Source organism: Schistocerca nitens, chromosome 1, assembly GCF_023898315.1.
Source record: "Schistocerca nitens isolate TAMUIC-IGC-003100 chromosome 1, iqSchNite1.1, whole genome shotgun sequence".
Classification (NCBI taxonomy): Eukaryota; Metazoa; Arthropoda; class Insecta; order Orthoptera; family Acrididae; genus Schistocerca; species Schistocerca nitens.
In genome coordinates, this window is record NC_064614.1 from 511,391,809 (window position 1) to 511,417,573 (window position 25,765).

At 38.6% G+C, this 25,765-nt stretch overlaps 1 protein-coding gene across 1 annotated transcript in view; it reads right to left on the reverse strand.

The window, feature by feature from the left end:
- The window catches only part of LOC126253170 (phenylalanine--tRNA ligase beta subunit), a 117,626-nt gene that overhangs the window by 18,245 nt on the left and 73,616 nt on the right, over positions 1–25,765 (reverse strand). Inside the window, exon 7 of the mRNA XM_049954329.1 lies at positions 16,463–16,638. Within this exon, the coding sequence (XP_049810286.1) occupies positions 16,463–16,638 (176 nt within the window). The remainder of the gene's footprint in view (positions 1–16,462; positions 16,639–25,765) is intronic.

Genomic DNA, 25,765 nt, shown 5'->3' on the forward strand with positions numbered 1-25,765 from the left:
TGCATGCTCTGTTGCCTGTGTCTATGTGCCTGTGGTTCTGTCAGTGTGATCATGTGATGTATCTGACCCCAGGAATGTGTCAATAAAGTTTCCCCTTCCTGGGACAATGAATTCACGGTGTTCTTATTTCAATTTCCAGGAGTGTATATAAAAATCTCTGCATTGGCGATGGCAAAAAATGTAATGGTAGTAATCACCCTGACTTGATACCACATTTACATAACATGAAGTCTAACAAACATAATAATATTTTCTTGATTTCAGAATTCAATGTGAAGGGTTTCCTGTTATTGACATGGTTTTATGAACTGTAATTTCATTAACATCACAGTTTTATATAGCATACCATTAATGAACTCTACCTTTTCCCTTATTGACGGTACGGTTTATTTTCTTTTTGTCTTACTTTAAAAAAGAAATTATACTTTACTATCCACACAACAAGTCACATTTCTATTAAAAGTGTCTGAAAGAAGGAATGCAATGTCTTGTTGAAGGCACAGTAATGGCATTTACCTGAATGCATCTGGGGAAATTCGCATCACCCTGGTTCCCAGAACTCCTGAAGATAGACATTGATTGTGGCTATTGTATCACAGACACAGTCCCTTTGACTGTTCAGAAATGTCACTAAACCTGCCCAACGATGTAAACAACCATGCATGAGCAGTGCCTATTAGACAGAGGGGTCCAACAATCGATCAGTTCCAGTCATTCCACCAGGACGGAGGTGCACGGTTCATGTTGTCTGTAGTTCAACTATGCCTAGACGGTCAATACCGAGGTTCGATCACGTCCGCATTGTTACTTTGTTCCAGGAAGGGCTCTCAAACAAAGGAAGTGTCCAAGCATCTCAGAGTGAAGAGTGAACCAAAGCGATGTTGTTTGGACATGGAGAAGATACAGAGAGACAGGAACTGTCAATGACATGCCCTGCTCAGGCCGCCCAAGGGCTACTACTGCAGTGGATGACCACTACCTACGGATGATGGCTCGGAGGAGCCCTGACAGCAACGCCACCATGTTGAATAATGCTTTTCATGCAGCCACAGGACGTCATGTTACAACTCAAAGTGTGTGCAATAGGCTGCACTATGCACAACTTCACTCCCAACATCCATGATGAGGTCCATCTTCGCAACCACGACACCGTGTGGCGCGATACACATGCGCCCAACAACATGTCGAATGGGCCACTCAGGATTGGCATCACGTTCTCTTCACTGATGAGTGTTACATATGCCTTCCGCCAGACGATTGTCAGACGTGTTTGGAGGCAACCTGGTCAGGCTCAGAGCCTTAGACACACTGACCAGCGAGAGCAGCAAGGTGGAGGTTCCCCATTGTTTTGGGGTGCATTATGTGGGGTCGGCGTACACTGCAGGTGGTCATGGAAGCACCTTTATGACTGTACGATACATGAATGCCATCCTACAACTGACAGTGCAACCATATCGGCAGCATATTGGCGAGGCATTCATCTTCATGGATGACAATTCATGGCCCTATCATGCACATCTTGTGAATGACTTCCTTCAGGATAATGACATTGCTCGACTAGAATGGCCAGCATGTTCTCCAGACATGAACCCTACTGAACATGCCTGGGATGGATTCGAAATGGCTGTTTATGGATGATGTGACCCACCAACCACTCTGAGGGATCTATGAGGAATCGCCATTAAGGAGTGGGACAATCTGGACCGACAGTGCCTTGATGAACTTGTGGACAGTATGCCAGAACGAATACAGGCATGCATCAATGCAAGAGGACGTGCTAGTGTACAGCAATCTGGACCACCACCTCGGAAGGTCTCGCTGTATGGTGGTACAACATGCAAAGTATGATTTTCATGAGCAACAAAAAGGGCGGAAATGATGTTTATATTGGTCTCTATTTCAGTTTTCTGTACAGGTTCCATAACTTTCGGAACTGAGATGATGCAATACTTTGTTTGATGTGTGTACAACAGCCTTTACTGAGGAATGTAGTAATGGACTGAGAAGTACTGCTCTTTAATAAAAACCTGATTTAATCACAGCTGCATAACACTAAGAATGCTGGTAATAATTTTGTGGACTGTATCTCTTTCAAGGATCCTCAGACAATGACAATGAAATGGGATTTGTTTTAGCCTGGAATAACTCACAGAAGAAAAAATACTGGTGCTGTGATTCAGGAAAATTTTGGCAATAGACTCATTTATTGAACCAGAAAAAAAAGCAAAAAATGTTAACTTATTAATTTAAGACTTGATTTTTACAAATTTAGATCCAAAATTCATTGGACATATCAGCCTTTGGCCAGACTTATACAAACATAATTACACGAAGCAGACTTTTGTAAGGGACTTGAGTAGGAGGAAGAGGAAGAGGAGGAGGAGAGAATGATGCTTGTTGAACATACAGCTCATGACAAGTTTTATCTTACAATGTAGGACATCTCCTTCTCATCAACAGTTTCTGAAGCCCAATACTGTGTTTTTATAAGCCAATCAGTCCCAAAAGCTGAAGTCACAATTAAGTACCCACAAACGTAGCCACCCATGCAACTTACTGTCAACTCTATGACCAGCCAGCCCACATTACCAAGATGCTACAGATTACCAAGATGCTCAGTAACATACTAGCGGCCAAATACACACATTTTATGTTACAAACATGCCCTACTTTATTAATCAAGTCCAAGACTTTCGTACACCTGTCATAATGAGATTCATTTCAATCAATGTCACCAACATTTACATAAATGTACCTGTTGAAAGTGCTCTCAAAATCATTAATAGCAACCTACTAACATAATAAATTAGAACCAAGTAGAAATAAGAACTTACTGAATTGTCAGGACTAATTCTGTCACTTAATTACTTCTAATATCATAATAAATTGAAAATGCAAAAAGATTATCTACACGTGGTTGGCTGTACAGATTGTTTAACAACTGCTGTAAATATAAATTACCTTGAAAGCAAAAATTCCAGAACCCTTGTACACCAGAAAGTTACTTTATCTACTAAAATAATTTTGCTGATGACAGTTTTATCCTTCTCAACCAAACAACTGATGAAATTTATGAATTAGCTAATAGACTCCAGCAACAAACAAAACACAAAATGTTCACAGTAGAGCACAAGATAAATGAAGGCATATATTTCTTTCAACTACTTATCTACGGAGAAAAACAACCACAATTTCCAATTTGCTGACCATCTACTATGACCAATGTTACACAAGACAACACTCTTTATTATCCACATTACTACAAAATGGCATTATTCAGACCAATGAAAAACTCCTTTGAACCGAGCCCATGAACTTTAAAGAGATTGCCATTACTAAATAATTAATATCTAAAATACAGCGTTGCAACTCACTAGTAATTAAAGGAATTCAACACAATAACTACAGCTCACACTTTAATCCACTGTCTCCATTATAGTTTTCAGTCATTCTTGACTTTATTGTGGCTTGTATTCTTATCAACATGGTGTTTTAAGTTCTCTTCATTCACCTGAGAGTGACCAAGTTACTTCCTCAAACACTGCCTGATGAAGCCTATAATTAATTCCTCCCCAACAAGCTGCCCGTGGTGGAATGTAAATCCAAATAATTTCATTGTGGACACACCAATATTGTATGTCAGTAAGCTGGACAGTTTTGAAGAGTTCAGAGAGTTCTGTGTTGGCTGCGTGGAATGTTGTAACATTGTCAGGGTAAACAGTAAATTGTAGGCTTCCATGTTCTACAAAGTGTTGCCTGACCATTATAAATGTATCAGTGAACATATCACTGACAAGTTCAATGTGAAATGCCCGTGTTGTGGCACATGTGAATAGGAACTGTTTTAACTTTTTGATATGGTGGTCAATTTTTACAGTGACTGCAGTGCATTGCACCCTACAAACTAACAAAATCACACCAACCAACAGGAAAGGATTGTACCGAGCTATCTTTGATGCTTTAAGCAACTATTCTCCCTAAAGCAATACAGCGAGTTTGGTAGTTAATAGCTCCTCTTGAACTCTTTTGATCAAGTTTATATGGGCATTGTGTAACTCCAGAGTACTCAGACTACTAGTATTTCTAATATTTTTCTTTGTACTCTCAACAAGTCAAAATACAAGGGCAGTTACATGAAGTATTCACCAGCAGGATCTAAATTTTGCAATGCTGACCAGGGGTTTGGCGATGATGATCAGAATGACATTTGTGCGGATTTTGACTTCTGGCATTAATCTAAGTAGAGATGGGATGTCCAGAGCCATGACTGTCTGTCTTCTGAAAACCATGGTGGTCCACACCATCAGATGTTAAGTGCTATTAGCAAGTCTGCTTAGAGTTCCCATATGAGATGATCTGTGGGACTTTGACTTCCAGAACAGTGCCTCCACTGACTGGGTGTAGCGTACATCAGGATTTCTGTCAGCCAATTTCAAATGAAAGTTTTCAATTTGTTTGTATCATTTCATATCCATTCCAAGGTGACTGCTGAATCGCTCCACAATGTAGCCTTGTTGTCATTGACTCCCATTTTCTGGCAAAAGTAACGAATGAGTCATGAGCCTATCAATATAGCAAGCAATTCCAGCCTAGGTAAAGTTACTTTCTTGATTGGTGCCAACCTGATATTGCTGCCAACAAAATGTGCTGTGTAACCAACTTCAGCAGTTGTCCGTACGTACAGAACAACATACCTTATTGCCGTCAGTTCTTTCAAATTTTTGAAATGCATTGTGAAAACCTTTAGCTGTCTTATTTTGCACACTGCTACCGGTTTTGATCATAGACCAATTTCAAGCTTAGCCCAAACGAGGAAATACGAAATGTTGGCTAGTGTATAATTTGACAAGTTAGTGTAAGGTTACAAACACCATACTTTCCGGCATAAATGGCAGGAATGTTATATCTTGATGTTGCCAACCATAGTCAGTAAAATTGTCAGCAATATAATAATTGTACAGAGTAATCGTCAGCAAAAGGCTTATTCACATGAAAATCAATAATGAATTAACAGATGAAAATACATCAAACAGAAAGTGAAAAACAGGCAAAGATAATGCCATGTTAAAGATAAAATATGTACAGTATGTACTAAAAAGTGAAACATTAATGTAACAGATGTAATGGAACATTGTGGTTTTTAATTGAAAGTAAACAACAACTTACATCTGCGAAATATATTGCAATATTAATTGTACAACACACATACAGAAACAGAGAAATTGAAACCGACCAAAATGTTTAGTAATAAATTTATAATTTCTGTGTAGAGCCTTCAGTTGAACTGAGTGCTTAGAAAAATATTCTAATTTTAAACAGCATAACTAGAAGAAAGATGGGTGGGGGGTTGGAAGCTTTTCTTTACAGTGAAATTTTAACAATCCACTATAAGCACAGGGCAATGTGAAAAAAAGAAAAGGTAATAGAGAAAGAGAGTAGAACTGAGGAGTGGGAAGGAGTGGGGAGAGAGAAAAAGAGAACCAATGAAGGGAGACAAGGGAAATTAAAGAGTAAAGTATTATCTTATACATTCATTAAGTAAATAAATAAAGTATCTGCAGAGTCCATGTTACAGGGGAGTGAAAACCCAAAAACAAAATTATTGACCAAGTTTATTTATCTATAGGACAAAGCAGAGAATGAACATATAGTAAAAAGGTAGGAAGCTAATATATGTTAGTTTGTTATTGATTTTTTGTATGAATAAGCCTTTTGGTATTAACTGCTCTGTAGAAGTATAGTATTGCTGACAATTTTATTGACTGTGGTTGGTCTGCATCAGCAACTTGTAATTGCTTACATCAAGGTACAATATTCCTGCCATTTATGCACAATGTTTATAACCTTACACTAACTTGTCAAATTGTACATTCTCTAACATTTTGTATTTCCTCATTTAGACTAAGCTCAAAAATGGTCTATGACCAAAACTAGTGGCAATGTGCATAATAAAAGACAGCTGAAGGTTTTCAAAACGAATTTCAACAATTATTTAGCACCTGATTTTCCCTGCCTATATTGACACATTTTTCAAATTAGTTGCTCATTTGGAAAGTGGAAGGCTTATTTGCAGGAAGAGTTCTGCCCATTCCTAGCAAACAACTGCAGCTTCCTCACTGTCTCTCACACTAAACACAAAATTGTCCATGATTATAAAATCATCAATGAGGGTTGACACTCGCTATTCCATTCTTAGTTTGTTCAACACAATACCAAAAGAACCCAGTGAGATCTATGTCCTGCTCGGAAGACTTGGTCCACAGACTAGCCACATCAGAAGTTTGCAGAATCGTAACAAGGTTGCCAGTATGTCTGGCAGTAAATGTGTTCCTGTTTAAAGGGTCTCATTCAAAGTTGGAGAGTTTAGTTCATGTGACGATGCATCAAACACAATCCTGCTATCAAGCAACCAGCCATGCAAGCAGCCTGCATAATGCTACAATACTAACAGAACGTGTGCCGACAGGGGTGGCCACTTGCCCTTCAGATGTGAAGAATGCGCATGGACCACCTTCCGGGTGGCTTATACTAATTGCACATGCTTGTGGGCAAGCTGAGGAGCACCAGGTAGTGCCTTCGCACAGTAGAGCAGTGTTGGAGCAGCCTGTCATAGAGTGAATACAGATTACTATGATAGTAACAGAAACTAATCTGCAACGGATGGCCTGAATGCTTACAAGTGATGGAAAGATGGAACATTTGGTAGTAGACAACACATTCAAGTCCATTATGCTGTCATGTTAAAAACCATACTTTCTGTCAAAATGCTATGCAATAAGGATGACTTCCATGTTCGGGAGGACGACGGTTCAATCCCATCTCCAGCCATCCTGATAAGGTTTTCCGTGATTTCCCTAAATCGTTTCAGGCAAATGCTGGGATGGTTCCTTTGAAAGGGCATGGCCGATTTCCTTCCCAATCCTTCCCTAACCCAAGCTTGTGCTCTGTCTCTAATGACCTCGTTGTCGACGGGACGTTAAACACTAACCACCACCACCACTTCCATGTTCAACAGACAAAAAGCTTTCTCATCAATACATTTTGTCAGCTGTAGTCTAACATAAATGTGAAGTTGCTCAAATCCCTGAAAACAGTATAAACAATCATAAGTTGAGGTCAAACATACTGCTGGTCAATATAGGAAATTATATTTAAGTAGGACAGTAACAAACCAAAACGTATGTTCCAGTTTACATATATTATGAGGAAAAGTAGACAAATACAATATGCTATACATGAGACTAAAAATTAAGAAGAGCAGAGAAATCATGACACAATTAATTACAAGACAAAATGTTACATGAAAGGAAAATGGAGGCTGACACAGAAATCAGTGATAGTTAATTAAAGAACACAAGCGGCTATAAATAATAGTAGTATATGTAACACTCATTCAGTACCTATGATAAAAACTATTAGCTTGACATTACAAGTACTTAATGTTTAATTTACTTTGCACTTATTCCTCATTACTGTTATTGAATTGGCTGTGATTCTATGCTGACCAGTTACCAAGATTGAAAAGTTGTACAATGAAAACCAAATATATTGTTAGACATTAATTAATTAATTACCAGTATTGTCAAATATGAACTAAAATTTGTGAATTGAGAGAGAGAGAGAGAGAGAGAGAGAGAGAGAGAGAGAGAGAGAGAGAGAGCTGCAAATGAGTTCACAATTTTTTACCATAAATTACATCAATTTATTTAGGAGACAACCAAGCTTGTCCACAAAAATTTAATGGCTTATCTCTAACCAATATCTTCCACAGGATTAAGAAACGAATGACGACAAAAATAGGCTATTTCGAATTGCTGCATTTCTCTACAGTAAGCAGCATGGATTTCAAAGATGTCTTAAAGTAAAAATACTATTATACTATTATACATTCTGTTTTAGTATAAAGACAAACAATTGTAGTGATTTTTTTTAGGTTTAATGTCTGGTGTCACGTAACTGATGAATGAAGTTCAGGCCTGCACCCCTAACTTACAAGATGTGGTTCTCTGCAATATATTGAATAATTTGGTAAAAAAAAGTCCTGTAAACATGGGTTCCAAGTGCATATTTTACTTCTTACTTCATTTTCACTACTGTGAAAAATAGATCTCTTCTAGAGAATTTACTAGACTTTTTTTGTATCAAATGATCTTTCTTCTCACATACCTGAACACCGACCATTCCTCCTGGGACACCCAATATGTGCATATACATTTAAGACGTACAGTAGTAAGCTATAAGCAATGAAAATGAAAGACAGCATTACCCTAACAAAACCGCATAACAACAAAAAAGCTCCATTCACTGTCATATCACATCGGGAAAAAATTTCAGATAAAATCAAACTCGCGTTCCAAAAAATCAATCTGAGGATGAAGCTTCAGAAAACACAATACAGTATGATTACAAATTCGTCATTCCCTAGAACAGTCCTGCAAATTCATTCGTTTGAGTGTTTGTAAGTTAAAATAGGATAACTATGAGAAAATGCACATACAACAGACAGGAAGAAATTTCAAAGCAAACTTAAGAGACCATATTAATTTCACAGGCATAAACCTATTTTCACTTAGTTCACATCTGAAAGAACGAAACCCCACAACTAGTAACATAAGACAACACTTGTCAATCTTACACACCGCTGGAAAAGGTAGCAGGCTAAATAGAAATAGAAATTTTTCACGTATATGATGAAATATCCTGACATTTTGAATAAACAGACTGACCTAAAATCAAAAATTAACTATTTAAAATTACAGCAATATTATCATAAATCTTTAGTGCTGAAACACATTCCTCTATTTAAAAATTCCATTAACACAGACAATAAAACTAAGAAATGACAATATATAATCTATGAAATAAAGAACACAATCCAGATCTTTGGATATTAAATACATCACCACTGACAAGTACATAATACTGTAAAATACTATGATAATTGCATACTCAAAATTTTCACTCCCTCCTCCCAAAATTCACCTTGGATGTAATGGTAACAATAACTGAAAGATATGTGATCACTACATGAGGTGTGAACAAAAAGTAACAGGATTTTTTTTTTTAATTTGCAGGCTTTATACATCTGATTTTAAAAATTTATTTTATTATTATTAATTTTTATCTTGTTGGTACTGTATTACTGACAGTTGAAAAGGTTATAAGTGTTTTCGAGTGCTTGGTGAATTTTTACTTTTGAAAAAGATGGATCAAACAATTTTCATTTAATTTTGCTTCAAAAATGGAATATGGTGCACCACTACATTCAAAATGCTGACTGTGGCTTTTGGCGAATCTACTATAAGTAAGATGAGTAGTATTGAAACATTTCAAAGAGGGTAAGATGACTTTTAAGACAACTTCCATGGCCATACTAGCACATCGATTACTGCTGACACTGTGGAAGAAGTAAAGAAAATGGTTCTGGAAAATCTCTGAATTATTATCAGAGAGGTTACTGAAAATGTCAGAATATTCTTTGGCTCATGCCAAGCAATTTTTTCAGATGTTTTGGGCACAAAATGTGTAGCAGGAAAGTTTGTTCCGAAATTGTTGAATTTTGGCCAAAAATGACATTGTGTAGACATCACTCAGGAACTGCTGAATAAAGTCGACAACGAATCAGAACTTCTAAAGAAGGTTACGATGGGTGACGAAACTTGGGTATACGGCTGTGATGTTGAAACTGAGGCCCAACTGTCCCAATGGAAACTGCCTGAAAAGATAAGACTGAAAAAAATTCAAGTTTGATCACATGTGAAAGTTGTGGTCACTGTTTTCTTTAATTACAATGGGATAGTGCATCATGAGTTCATGCCTTATGGTCGTACGGTCAATAAGGAATACTACTTGGAAATTATATACAGTCTGAATGAAGCAGTCTGAAGAAAATCACCTGAGCTGTGGCAAAGCCACTCATGGAAATTCCATCATGATAATGCTGCTGTTCACTCCTCAATACTCATACAGGATTTCTTGACAGAAAATAAAACCATTATGTTGCCTCACAGCCACCATATTTGCTGGACATGGCACCTGTGACTTCCTTCTATTCACCAGGCTGAAGATAATCTTGAAAGGGTGTTGTTTCACTATCCCTGACGTGATAAAAACAGAATTGCTGAAGGATCTGACCACCATAACGAAAAGTGAGATTCAGAAGTGCTTCCAAGATTGGAAAAGGTGCTGATACAAGTGTATTATATCAGACAGGTTTACTTTAAGTGAACAAAGCTGATGATGATTAAATAAAGATTATTTAATAAAAACAAAAAATTCCATTACTTTTTGATCACACTTCACATGATATGTGTACTAAGAGCCCTAAACAATTAGACAAGAAGTACAAAAACACAATGTTTAAATATTTTCTGTGTAGAATTAAAAGAAGACAGTGTAGGTGGCTTGTACTTAGATTCAGAGACAAAATTCCAGTACTGCTGACAGACACAATAACAGTCGGAAAGATCAATTCCACACTTCTGGAACTATCAGTTCTTTTATCAGGGAGGAAAGAGGGATACAGTTTGGTAGGTTGGGAAGAAGGGGCAGGTCACTCAGATCTAAGAATGAGAGGACCCCATCTGATTTGCAGACAAGGGGAGAAAAGATGAAGGGGCAGAAGCAAGCCACCTGCAGACCAGTGATGGTAGGACATGGCAATACGATAAATCAGAGGTAGGAAGATTAGCACAACTAAGAAGCAAGCAGAAAAGGAGATGGGAAATAATAAGAGAGAGAGATGGAGGGAGGTGAAGATAAATAAGATGATACAGAAAAGAAGAAAGGAAGTGGGGGACAAGGAAAAAGAGAAATTTGAGAAAAGGGAAATATAGTAAATGGTTGAGTACTGGAACTTTTACCTACTGGGCCAGCCATGTGTCTCCTTGCAATTTTAAAACTTTCTCAAGTGAATTCTCCTTTTGAAATATCTCTCTTTTTTAATCACATAATGTACTTGACTAACAATGGAAACCATTAGGTTGGAATATCAACAATAAAACAGCCCCAAGCTGCCAAAGATGGTGGTCAAGTGTGTGTGAATGCATACGTGCGTGCTTCCTTTTCTGAAAAAGGCTTTGGCTGAAAGCTAAAAATGTAACAGCCTTTTTGTCATGCCTACTGCAACTCAATGTGTCATCATTATGTTGAATAGCATTCTATCCTTTTGTAGCAATCTATCCTTTTCCTTTTATTGTTAATATACTTGTCTCATGCACAGTGAAATACAAAATATGTCCAAAGATTTTATCCTAATATACCGGTACCCAGGTCCTTTCAAAAGCATAAACCATCATCTTCTCACAAAAAACAAAAAGTATTTGTGTATTTGCAAATTTTATTGATGGGAGCATGTTATGAGAAATATACACAAAAAAGTGAGAGAGCATCTTCAGTGCAAAGGCGCATTCGGTAAAGGCAGGTACTTAAGTTCCAATATAGTAGCAGGGAACAATCAAAGCAGTTGGTTCCATTTTAGAAAATGATGCAATTAAGACAAAATCGTAATAATTGAGGCTTTCATGGTCATTTGTTGATGTATCGCCTGTTGGCTTCCAACTTGGGATCTTCAGCTGATGTCTGTTTAAGAATTTTTCTGACTTTTGCAGCAAGGGCGGTTGACACTGTCAAGGGTTCACTTGCCACATAGTCCACCTTCAGCAATGCAGGGCCTTTTACAATGCCAGGCACTCATGCTGGTGAAACATCAGGAAAAATCATCAAACACACATCAGCTGAAGATCAATGACAGAAGTTAACAGGCAATACAAACACAATATCCATCTCAATAGTTAAAAACTCATGACAACAAGTAAGGAAAAGGATAGAGTGCTGCTCATTGTAAAGATGACACAATGAGTTGCAGACAGGCACAATCAAAAGAGTGTTGCATATTTAGCTTTCGGCCATGGGCATCCTTCATAAAAGGAAACACGCACACACATCCATTCACACAAGCAAGCACATCACATCACATGCACATATGATTGTCATCTATGGAAGCTTGGACCAGAATTTAGCTGTCACATGGAACAAAAGCAGCAACCTGCCTGGAGGATTGGGGGTTGGGGAAGGGATAACAAGGTACAGGTGGGAGGGGGGGGGGGGGTAGAAGAGCACTGTTTGTTGGTGGAGAATGCTGGGACTAGATGGAGGGAACAGAAGACTACATCTGCATCTATATGATTACTCTGCTATTCACAATAAAGTGTCTGGCAGAGGGTTCAATGAACCACCTTCAAGCTGTCTCTCTACCGTTCCACTCTTGAACGGCACGCGGGATAAACGAGCACTTAAATATTTCTGTGTGAGCCCTGATTTCTCTTATTATATCGTGATGATCATTTCTCCCTATGTAGGTGGGTGGCAACAGAATTTTTTTGCAATCACAGGAGAAAACTGGTGATTGAAATTTCATGAGAAGATCTCGTCGCAACGAAAAACACCTCTGTTTTAATGACTGCCACTCTGATTCACGTATCATGTCTGTGACACTATCTCTCCTAATTCGCGACAATACAAAACGAGCTGCCCTTCTTTGTACTTTTTCAACGTCATTCGTCAGTCCCACCTGATGTGGATCCCACACCACACAGCAATACTCCAGAATAGGGCGGACAAGTGTGGTGTAAGCAGTCTCTTTAGTAGACCTGTTGCACCTTCTAAGTGTTCTGCCAATGAACCGCAGTCTTGGGTTTTGCTCTACCCACAATATTATCTATGTGATCATTCCAATTTAGGTTATTTGTAATTGTAATCCCTAAGTATTTACCTGAATTTACAGCCTTCAGATTTGTGTGACTTATCGCGAATTCGAAATTTAGCTGATTTCTTTTAGTACTCATGTGAATAACTTCACGCTTTTCTTTATTCAGGGTGAATTGCCACTTTTCGCACCATACAGATATCTTATCTAAATCATTTTGCAAGTCGTTTTGATCATCTGATGCCTTTACAAGACGGTAAATGACAGTATCATCTGCAAACAATCTAAGACGGCTACTCAGATTGTCTCCTATGTCGTTAATATAGACCTGGAACAAAAGAGGGCCTACAACTCTTCCTTGGGGAACGCCGGATATTACTTCTGTTTTACTCGATGACTTTCCATCCATTACTACGAACTGTGACCTTTCTGACAAGAAATCAAGAATCCAGTTGCACAACTGAGGCAATACTCCATAGGCACACAGTTTGGTTATAACACGCTCGTGAGGAACGGTGTCAAAAGCCTTTTGGAAATCTAAACATATGGAATCAATTTGACATCCCCTGTCGATAGCACTTCTTACTTCATGAGTATAAAGAGCTAGTTGTGTTTCACAAGAATGATATTTTCTGAATTCGTGCTATGTGTCAATAAATCGTTTTCTTTGAGGAACTTCATAATGTTCGAATACAATATATGTTCTAAAACCCTACTGCAAATCGACACTAGTGATATAGGCCTGTAATTCAGCAGATTACTCCTACTTCCATTTTTGGGTATTGGTGTGACTTGAGCAATTTTCCAGTCTTTAGGTACGGATCTTTCTGTGAGCGAGTGGTTGTATATAATTGCTAAATATGGAGCTATTTTATCTGCATACTCTGAGAGGTATCTGACTGGTATACAATCTGGACCGGAGGCCTTGCATTTATTAAGTGGTTTACGCTGTTTTGTTACACCAAGGATATCTACTTCTATGTTTCTCATCTTGGCAGTTGTTCTTGATTGGAATTCAGGAATATTTGTTTTGTCTTCTTAGGTGAAGGAGTTTCGGAAAATCGCATTTAATAACCCTGCTTTAGTGGCACTGTCATAAGTGACTTCACCATTGTTATTGCGCAGTGAAGGTACTTGGTGTGCTTTATTTATAACAAGAATCTCTTTGGGCTTTCTGCCAGATTTCAAGACAGAGTTTCATTGTGGAAATCATTAAAAGTATCTCGCATTGAAGTATGCGCTATATTTCGAACTTCTGTACAACTTTGCCAATCTTGGGGATTTTGCGTTCTTTTAAATTTGGCATCCTTTTTTCGTTGCTTCTGCAACAACGATCTGACCCGTTTTGTGTACCATGTAGGATCAGTACCATCACTTATTAATTTCTGTGGTATATATCTCTCAATTGCTGTCCATACTATCTCTTTGGAAACATTCCTCAACTTTTCTACACTTACATGACCAGATCGGAAGGAGTGAAGACTGTCTCTTAAAAAAGTGTTAATAGCATTTTTATCAGCTTTTTTAAATAGATATACTTTGCATTTCTTTTTGATGGTTGTAGGTGTTACGATATTCAGCCTAGCAGCAACTGCCTTGTGGTCGCTAATCCCTGTATTTGTCAAAACACTCACTATTTGTCCAGGATTATTTGTTGCTAAAAGGTCAAGTAAGCTATTGCAAACCATTTACGCTTTGAGTGGGCTCATGAACTAATTGTTCAAAATAATTTTCTGAGAAAGCATTCAGTACAATTTCGGATGACGTTTTATGCCTGCCACCAGCTTTAAACATATAATTTTTCCAGCATATCGAGGGTAGACTGAAGTCACCACTAACTATAATTGTATGAGTGGGGTGCTTATTTGAAATGAGACTCAAGTTTTCTTTGAACTGTTCAGCAACTATATCTTCTGAGTCAGGGAGGGGGGGGGGGTGTCCGTAGTAAAACGATCAAATTAATAGTTTAGTCCGATTATCCAGGTATAACTTCTACCCATACTATTTTACATGAACTATCTACTTCAATTTCGCTACAAGGCAAACTATCTCAACAGCAATAAATACTCCACCACCAACTGTATTTAATCTATCCTTTCTGAACACTGTTACACTGTTTGAAAAAATTTCAGCTGAACTTATTTCTGGCTTTAGCCAGCTCTCTGTACCTACAACTATGTGAGCTTCAGTGCTTTCTATTAGGGCTTGGAGCTCTGGTTCTTTCCCAACACAGCTACGACAATTTACAACTACAATACCAATCATTTCTACAACTACCTTACTGTGTTTTACCTCCCCACTTTTAGACGGACACCCCTTCTGTGGTTCCCTGAGACCCTCTAACCTAAAAAAAAAAAAAAAAAAAAAAAAAAAAAAAAAAAAAAAAAAAAAAAAATGCCCAGTCCCTTCCACACAGCCCCCACTATCCGTGTAGCCGCCTTCTGTTTGTAGTGGACTCCTGAGCTATTAAGTGGAAACCCACCACCTGATGGCGCAAGTCGAGGAATCTGCAGCCTACACGATCACAGAACTGCCTGAGCCTCTGATTCAGACCCTCCACTCGGCTCTGCACCAAAGGACCACAGTCGGTTCTATCGACGATGGGGCAGATGGTGAGCCACCAGGCGTATGTCAGGAGGCTATGGGACATGGAGTTGAGGAAAAGGGGGGGAGGGGGGGAGGAGGGGGAGGAGGAAGGGAGTGGAAAAGGAGAGGGACATGGAAGAGGAAAGGCAGTCAGGCAGGTGCTTTGGCAGAGGGTGGCACACAATGAGCATCAGGGGCGTGAATAGGGAGGAGGTGATAGGACTGAGGGGGAAGAAACTCTTGGGTGGAGGGTGCGGGGGCAATACGTCACTACAAGTTGAGGCCAGGATAATTTTACGAGCAGAGAATATGTTGCAAGGATAACTTCCATCTCGACAGTACACAAAAGCTGGCGATGGAGTGAAGGACCCGACAGTATTGGCTGTGAAGCAGCCATTGAAAGCAAACATGTTAAGTTCAGCTGCATGTTGTGCCACAGGATGGTCTACTTTGCTGTCGCAACAGCTGCGGCCAATCATTCTGGTGAACAGCTGGTTGGTAGTCACACCAATATAACAAGCTGTGCAATGATTGCAGCAGAGCCGGTACATGGCATGGCTGCTTTCACAGTAGCCCAGCCTCTGATGGGACAGTAGGTTAACCCTGTGATAGTAGTGGAGTATGAAATGTTGGGTGAGTGGATAGGACAGATCTTGCACCTGGATCTTCTGCAGGGATATGATTCACATCAGGACAGATGTGAAAGATCTTTGGTAGGTAATGAGAGTGGATGTGCTTCAGTTGTTCCAGTCCGAGGTGGTATCGGATGGCAAAGGGGCTACATATTTTCTGAAGAAGGCTTTGGCAGAAAGTGAACTGTGTAACATTCCTTTTGTTGTGCCTGTCTACAAGTCAACATGCCATCATTATGGTGAGTCGCAACCTATCCTTTTCTTTATATTGTTGATAGTCCTACCTGGAGTTTCCTTTGTTGGATTTGCCTCATGGCAACAAGCTTTTGTTTGGTATTCACAGAATACATTATTTGTCAGCTAACTGGACAATGGAGCAACAAAAACAACAAAAATACTTGTAGCAAGATGTAACAAAAATACTTACACAGAGTTTCTGTGCTATAATAATATAAAATGGTGGAATTATGCCAACTTCAAATCACAACACAATATACAAAAAGTCTGTTGTGTGAATCAGAATAAAAGCAGTACGTACCACACACCGATATAGTCATTGGCTTTTGCAACTTCAATAACTTCTTCACGGTAGACCAGAGCAGGGTACAAATTGGTAACACCATCCGGTTGTTCAACTTCACAAGATTCTACTACATATTGGTCATCACAGTATGCACTGAACATACAGACAAGAGTGTCCAAAACGACTTTTGCCTAAACAAAACAAAACATTCACATTTTCTACAACAAAGTAGCAACATTAAGATATGAGGTGATTAAAGCAAATGATTGGTTTCAGTTAAATATACCACTGACATATCTTATGACAGGATTTGTATTGTCCACCGCTGATTAGACAACTAACAAGTATCAGTTCCTACTGACTAATTTCCTTTCTTCATTAATAATAACAGACCAAGTATCATAGCCTCTGGCAACATATGCCCTATTACAAGGTCTTACAGCCAATGTTTGCCCAGTGAATCTACAATTATGTAAGTACAGCACAAGGATTTTTTAATTTTTTTACCTGCATAAATAGTAAATCTGAATACTAGATCTGTGCCAAAGCCTTACATTTTATAATTTTACAGCATTAAGAATGCACACAATGTAAGAAATATAGTTGGTAAAGAAGGGGGCTGGGGGGGAGATGAGTTACACTTGCTGAAATATTAGCATTCTCTCAAAACAAGAATGTAGCTCTCACCTACAAACAGTCTTCACAATGTATGCCATCAGAGATCCCTTTAAAGTTCCAGTTATCATGAGCTATATGTAAAAACAAAAATAAAGATACATTTGAAAGGGCAGGAAGAAAGAGACACAAAACAAAAACATGAATATGGTTATCAACAGAAAGAAAAAATATAAAAACTGCTGTATGGCGATGAAATAATGTGCAATGTGCTACAACTGACATACCCAGACAGTTATAGGGGGGAAGGGCGTGAGAGACCTACACTTCAATTATGGCTCTAACCAGTGGTAGAGACCTATCATCCACTTGTGGCCATTCCAGCTTTCATTATACGAAATAAACAGTATGGATTTTAAAAACATTTTCATTAGGTTTTCATAAAATCACCTGTGACAGTTTAAACTTCAAAAATATACTATCTGTATCACCCATGCATAAGTTTAGTTCATATTATGTAAGTGAAACTAAATGGTGCTACTGTGAGACCACGAACAGAAAAGAGCCTCGCTCCAGACTAGCTCGTGCATCTCTCCCCACACCACCCAGCAGAGTTTGTAGCTGGTGCCGTCTCCACCCCAAACCCAATCCACAGTGTGCAATGTGCATGTGCTGATGAATATACATGGCACAGGCTCTTTTATTTGCAGTGACACTAGTCAGTATACAGTAGTATTTGTAAGAGTGAGCACAAGCCTACAGCTTCAAACAAAATATTGTGAAATAGTGTGCACCTGTGGCTTAAAAAAAAAAATTACACGTTTGCGACTTTGCCAGAGTATCTCAAGATGGGTTTCAAAGAATATTTTGTCAACAAAAAACATTCAATGTGTTTATTGTGTAATACATCATCATCCAATGGGGCAATGAAGCTAAGATGACTGGAAGAACATCTTTTTACAAAGCATTCAAATGATATGGGCAAGCCCATTGAATATTTTCAAGAAATAAAACAATTCAAATAATAAGGACAAGCCCATTGAATATTTTCAAGACATAAAACAATAAAAAATTTCAAAATTGTTGAACAATCACTGCATCATTTAAGAAACAAGATTAGTGTTTAATGTCCTGTTGACAATGAGGTCACTAGATGGAGCACTAGCTCGGATTAAGGAAGGCTGTGGAAGGAAATCAGGCATGTCCTGTCAAAGGAACCATCCTGGCATTTGTCTAAAGTGATTTAGGGAAATCATGGAAAACTTAAATTGGGATGGCTGAATAGGGATTTCATCAACATCTTCCCAATAAAAGTGCTAAGAGTGGCACTACCTCACTCGACACACTTCACAATTGGGGTCAAAAATATGGTAAAAGCTATAATAATGGAGAAACTGTAATGAAAGCAATGGCACATTAAAATGAGGGATTGAAGAAATGGCACTTAATGGTGGAGAGAGAGAGAGAGAGAGAGAGAGAGAGAGAGAGAGAGAGCTTGTAAGTATTCTTCAAAACTCTTCATTTTCCATGCAACTGGATGAGTCCACCATTGTAGATAATAATGCTTCATTGATGGTTTATGTACATTATTCTGATGAAAAAGATACATTATGAGAAGGAATGCTATTTACAATAAATCTCATTACATACCCAAAAGGATTATCTATATTTAATACTGTGACATTACACTTTACAAAAAATAATATTCCTTTGAATAATATTGTTGCATTCATTAATGATGGAGCACCTTAAATGGTGGGTCATTATCATAGATTTGTTGATTATTTGTAGAAAGAAGTGCCAAACACTTTATGTTTTCTTGTGTGGTGTACAGACAATATCTTGCATGAGAACATCTAAGTACAAGTCTCCATTCCTTATTAGCTATAATAATTCAAGCCGTGACAAAATCAAATCCAATCTAAAAAATAACAGAATGTTTTTACAGCTTTGCCAGGACAGTTATAAAGACTTTACTAGTTTACTTTTGCATACAGAAGTAGTGTAAATCTTTGTTCATTTTGTAGCATTACCTGATAGTGTCACAAAATTTATTAAAATGGTAATGAGACTAATCTGTGACAACAGTTCCAAACAGTAAGGAATGGTGCCTTTTATCTGGTAGATATTTTCAAGAGATTTCATTATTTCAATCTGCACCTTTGAAGAGCAAACTCATACTGTTTGCTAAAGTAATGTCTCATTATTTATTGACACACCTGAACAACAAAACTGTTAAAGCTTTTGTGGCAAACTGCACTGATTTCTGTCTCGGTTTCTTCATTCTGATATACCACAAGCATGAGTGCCTGGCATTGCAGAAACTTCATCTGCCATTGCTGCTGGCAGTATGGGGTCGAACTCGTGACTGTAGATTATATACATACATTGTGCCAACATCTGAGGGCTTTCCCTGTCATTATCATAGTGCTTCTCCTCTTGCTACCAAGAATGGTCATTCTCTGCGGCATATGAATCCAAAATCCATTCACCTTGAGGCTTTCATCTTTCTTGTTGAAGCTATTGTCATGTTTGTGGATTTCTATGGCTTCCTTCAACCAGCAGGGTTGATAGCTCTTCCCCGGAGCAATAACTTCCATGACAGAAAATGTTTATTATGTGGTCAATCTTACATGTCAAAAGATGAAATGTTGGATGCAGCCTTTCTGCTAACATCCCCAGGGTAACAAACAGCACAACACAATGTAAAGACTAATTACAAACCAATCCAGATCAATAAGTGTCTCAGACTGACAAATTACAAAAGTGACCCACTCTCAATGTTGAGAATACACCATATACCATGTGCGAGTGTAAAAGTCTACGTTGGAATGACTGGATGCTCTATCAACACCAGGTTCACTGAACACAAACAGTAATGCGGTTTGGAACAGGCGGAGAAATTGGTAATGGTGCAGCATGCACTCAGAGAGAGACCGATCACATAGTAAGATTCACTGACTTGGTGGTTCTTGCTGTGGAGTCACAACTGCTTGTTCAGAGAAGCTATAGAAATTCACAAATATAACAATAGCTTCAACTACAAAGAGGAAAGTTTCAGGGTAAATGGATCCTGGATTCCTGAACTGCAGAGAATGACCATTGAAGGTAGCAAGGGAAGAACCAAAGTGGTCATGACCAGGGAAAGCCCACAGAATTCATGCAACAAGCTCAAATAATCTATGTCTGCAACCTCAACTCCAGTCCACCACCAGCAATGGAAGGTGGGGTTTGACAGTGCCAGCCACTTGTGCTTGTGAAAGATAAGAAAAGTAATGAAACAACAGACAGCCAAAGAACACAAGACAGAAAACAACATGCAATATGTCAATAGAGGTCTCAGAAACCCAAAAAATTTTGTACTATGCCTCTGTGGGGATGAGATTTCAAGACTGTGCTGACACCTTGACTAGCGACTGAAGAAGAAAGCCTGTTTGCTATCCTCTCTCACTTTTTTGTCATAGTATCAGGATGAAGGATACACTCAAGAGTTCCTGAAATGTAAGCATCTAGTCAACTGCCACCCATTTGCAGGATACCTACGACAGAATAGAAAGAGCTTATTTTTGTGAGCAAATTCATGTAACATGGGGAGACTTGGCAAGAAGTGATGAGCAGCTTTTGGACTTTTTTTAATTAACTAAGTGGCAGCATGCACTGAGACACTGGATAAGACTGACAGCATTACTCACCGGAGCTTCCAGAACAAACTCAACTGCTGCAGGGACAGAATAAAAAAGTTTGCAAGATGCGGAAAGCAGATCAACAAGTCAACTCTCAACATGCCACACACAGTAGTTAACCTTAGTGAACAACTGTTGACATCGGAAGAATGGTCCGTCCTTCAAAAAGGAGGAAATTTCGCTATCATGCCTACCTAAGAAGAATATCAGTGCTTAACACTGAAGTGAACACGTGGACCCTTTCTTTAGAAAAAGTTGCAAAAATATGCACTGAGACTGCCAGGATAGTGCACCGAGCAAAATCACCAGCTTGCAATGTGAAAAGAGAAGAGTTACAAGTTATCAAGAGGCTTAACACCAACAAGAGCATATCGGTACTGCCTGCCAACAAGGAAAATGTGATCATTACATTGAAGACCAAAGGATCAGAGCAAAAGATTTAGGACCTATTAGATCCACCAAGGTACTGAAAGCTAAACACAAGTCTGATGCAGCGGATCACAAGGAATATGAATCAGTTAAACAAAGGTATCTTCTCTCTTGGCAGATGTACAGAAGAACATAAGCAACACACGGGCCCTACCACCACGGCTGTATAGATTACCACAGACCCATAAAAATGATGTAATATTAAGACCAATCATTTGTGCTCCTGACTCACTGACATATAAATTTGTCAAGCACCTGGTCTCTCTGCTTCAGCTGCATATGGAAGAGACCAACACACACATAAAGCACTCAAGACTTTTCACTGAGAAGCTTAAGAAACTAAAACTTTGATGAAACATCATCCTAGTCAACTTTGATCTTGTTGCTTTGTTTATCTAAATGCCACTCAGTGATTCTCTGGAGCACATCAGTTCCATTTTCCCACATGACATGACCAAGCTATTTCATGCATGTCCTACCTCAAGTTATTTCATGTGGGATGAAGATTTCTATGAACAGCTGTAAGCCTTTGCCATGGTGTCCAATGGTGGCCAATTTCTTCTAGATACATTTCAAAACACAGGGGCTGGACTCCACATCTTGCAAAACTAAGGTGTAGTGTAGGTACATCCATGACACCTACATTGTTTGGAGCCTTGGCGAGGAACAGCTTGGTGACTCTCTAAGATGTCTTAACAGTCTCCATGCAAAAATGAAATTTGCTATAGAGGTAGAAAAATGATCAACAGCACCCTTTCTGTATGTGCTGGTTATGAGGGATGGTGAGAACCTCGGACACAGCATGTGTCGAAAACTGACACACACAGACTGATACTTGCACAGACTATCATATAAACCAAAAAGGAGAGTGTTTAATAATCTCATAACACACCCAAAATGAATACATGAGCTGTAGCACCTCAGATGTGAGATGCAACACCTAAGAACCATCCTGAGGAGCAATAATTACTCCACCAGTTGCATGATAAATGTTATGAACTCTAACACTTAGCAAAGTTACATCAGAAGAAGGAATGTTAGGTAGTCTCTCCATCAAACATCCACAAAGTGAAGGGCAGATTGGCCATATTTTGTGCAAACATGCCATAAAGACTATTTACAAACTGTCTCAGATGATCAAAAAGTGTCTCAGATCGACAAAGGGTAAAAGGGACCCACTCACAATATCAGGAATATACGGCATACTGTGTAAATGTGAAAAAGTCTACGTTGGAGAGATTGGATGATCAATCAACAACAGGATCACCAAACACAAATGGTACTGCAGGTTGGTACACGATGATAATCAGCCATGAAAGGACATGCACTGTGAGAGACCAATCACGTAATAAAATTCACCGACATGGAAGTACTAGCTGTGGTGTAGACCTACCACACACACTTGTGCAGAGAAGCCATAGAAATCCACTAACATGACAATAGCTTCAACAAGAAAGAGGTAAGCCTCAAGGTGAACAGATCTTGGATTCCCATGCTGCAGAGAATAACTGTTGCAGCTAACAAGTGGAGAACCACAGTGGTAATGACAAGGGAAAAATCTCTCAGATGTTGGCACAACAGGCACATAAAATCTACAGCCAAAAACTCAACTACAACCCATGACCAGCAATGGAGGATGAGGCTTTGACAATGCCAGCCCATTATGCTGGCAAAACTTTACAAAAATTGTCAAACAAACATTGACCGAAGAACCCAAGATAGAAACCAACAGAAAATATGTCAAACTTGAACTACTTAACCTAGTGATGCGAGAAGTTTATCACTTTCCTACATTAACATGTCATTCCACATGATATTCATAGATTCAGTAGCCACTTCAATTAAATTGAACATGGAAAAATGATTTGAAGATATCTTGAAACTGAAGATGTACGAGTGGATAAAACTCCTTTTACCCCAAATGCTGAAGAGACCAATATAACTTGCCAAGAAGAAATGTTAGAAATTATATATGGTGAAGACAGTAAACAAATTTGATAGTGCTGGTCATGAAAACCTATAGCAAACTAAAAAAAAAATATATGTCTTCCATCCTACTATGTGGAAAATGACATTCAGTTTATTGATTCCTTTTCCTACCTCATACCTCATGGAATCAGGATTCAGTGCTGTTAATCATATTAGGAAGAAAGAAAGAAACGCCTGAATATTTATGATATAGGAATTCTTCGTTTGTTCCTTACAAAAATTGAGCCAGATTCCAGTATTTATTTTCATAGCATCAGTGTAAGGAATTCCTATCTCTGTATTGCGGTCTTACTCATTGCTGGAGCTGTGTGTTGTGCAGAAAACATTTTATCTTGTTGGCAACTGGCAATGCCACATGAGTCACTGAAGCTCACAATATGTCTCTCTTCTACAGTGTTAGCCATGACACTCACTACTGCAATATAGTGATCCCCCCCACCATTTTTCCCTCCTCTGCCTCTCCGCTCCCTATCCCGTCCTCAATTAGAAAGGCACAAAGAGAAAACACAAAGATAGCACCTTATAGTAATTTGAAACATAGATAGGAATTCATTTCACACACCCAAGAAATCACTAATTCAGCTTACGCTAAGATGCTTTGTTTTATAACAGTGTCACATACAGGAACATTATACTTGTCACTTTCTCAAGATCAGTTGCCTATGAGCAATATTAGGGCAGACTGAAAAGCAAAGAAAACATTTGAGTCATTCACTCTTAAAATAGTGCTCAAGCAAAAATGTTTATTTATGCTAAAGAAGAGAGCTAATTGAAGGGCACTTGGTAATCATCCAAGGTTCAGGGGTCTTTACATTTTGTGCTGCCCTTTCTAAGATAATTAATGTAAATGAGGTATCTATCCTTTCAAAATACACACTGGAATCAGACCTTACTATCCACAACAGTGAAAATCATCTCCATGTGTGGTCTTCTTGTGCAGAATAAGGGACAATTTTCTTTGGTGTGTAATCTAGCTGTCTTCCACACAACACAGTCTCATCACAACTTACAATGGCATAATACATTGATACCGTATGGATATTCCAAACATCAATAGCGGTTATTCAATATAAAAAAATCTCTAAACACATGTGTCTTTTTTGTGGTACAATTTTTGTTTTCTTTGAGATAAATTAAAGTGTGTTGTTGTTGTGGTCTTCAGTCCTGAGATTGGTTTGATGCAGCTCTCCATGCTACTCTATCCTGTGCAAGCTTCTTCATCTCCCAGTACCTACTGCAACCTACATCCTTCTGAATCTGCTTAGTGTATTCATCTCTTGGTCTCCCTCTACGATTTTTACCCTCCACACTGCCCTCCAATGCTAAATTTGTGATCCCTTGATGCCTCAAAACATGTCCTACCAACCGATCTCTTCTTCTAGTCACGTTGTGCCACAAACTTCTCTTCTCCCCAATCCTATTTAATACCTCCTCATTAGTTACGTGATCTATCCACCTTATCTTCAGCATTCTTCTGTAGCACCACATTTCGAAAGCTTCTATTCTCTTCTTGTCCAAACTAGTTATCGCCCATGTTTCACTTCCATACATGGCTGCACTCCATACAAATACTTTCAGAAACGACTTCCTGACATTTAAATCTATACTCGACTTTAACAAATTTCTCTTCTTCAGAAACGATTTCCTTGCCATTGCCAGTCTACATTTTATATCCTCTCTACTTCGACCATTGTCAGTTATTTTACTCCCTAAATAGCAAAACTCCTTTACTACTTTAAGTGTCTCATTTCCTAATCTAATTCCCTCAGCATCACCCGATTTAATTTGACTACATTCCATTATCCTCGTTTTGCTTTTGTTGATGTTCATCTTATATCCTCCTTTCAAGACACTGTCCATTCCGTTCAACTGCTCTTCCAAGTCCTTTGCTGTCTCTGACAGAATTACAATGTCATCGGCGAACCTCAAAGTTTTTACTTCTTCACCATGGATTTTAATACCTACTCCGAATTTTTCTTTTGTTTCCTTTACTGCTTGCTCAATATACAGATTGAATAACATCGGGGAGAGGCTACAACCCTGTCTCACTCCCTTCCCAACCACTGCTTCCCTTTCATGCCCCTCGACTCTTATAACTGCCATCTGGTTTCTGTACAAATTGTAAATAGCCTTTCGCTCCCTGTATTTTACCCCTGCCACCTTCAGAATTTGAAAGAGAGTATTCCAGTTAATGTTGTCAAAAGCTTTCTCTATGTCTACAAATGCTAGAAACGTATGTTTGCCTTTTCTTAATCTTTCTTCTAAGATAAGTCGTAAGGTTAGTATTGCGTCACGTGTTCCAACATTTCTACGGAATCCAAACTGATCTTCCCCGAGGTCCGCTTCTACCAGTTTTTCCATTCGTCTGTAAAGAATTCGCGTTAGTATTTTGCAGCTGTGACTTATTAAACTGATAGTTCGGTAATTTTCACATCTGTCAACACCTGCTTTCTTTGGGATTGGAATTATTATATTCTTCTTGAAGTCTGAGGGTATTTCGCCTGTCTCATACATCTTACTCACCAGATGGTAGAGTTTTGTCATGACTGGCTCTCCCAAGGCCATCAGGAGTTCTAATGGAATGTTGTCTACTCCTGGGGCC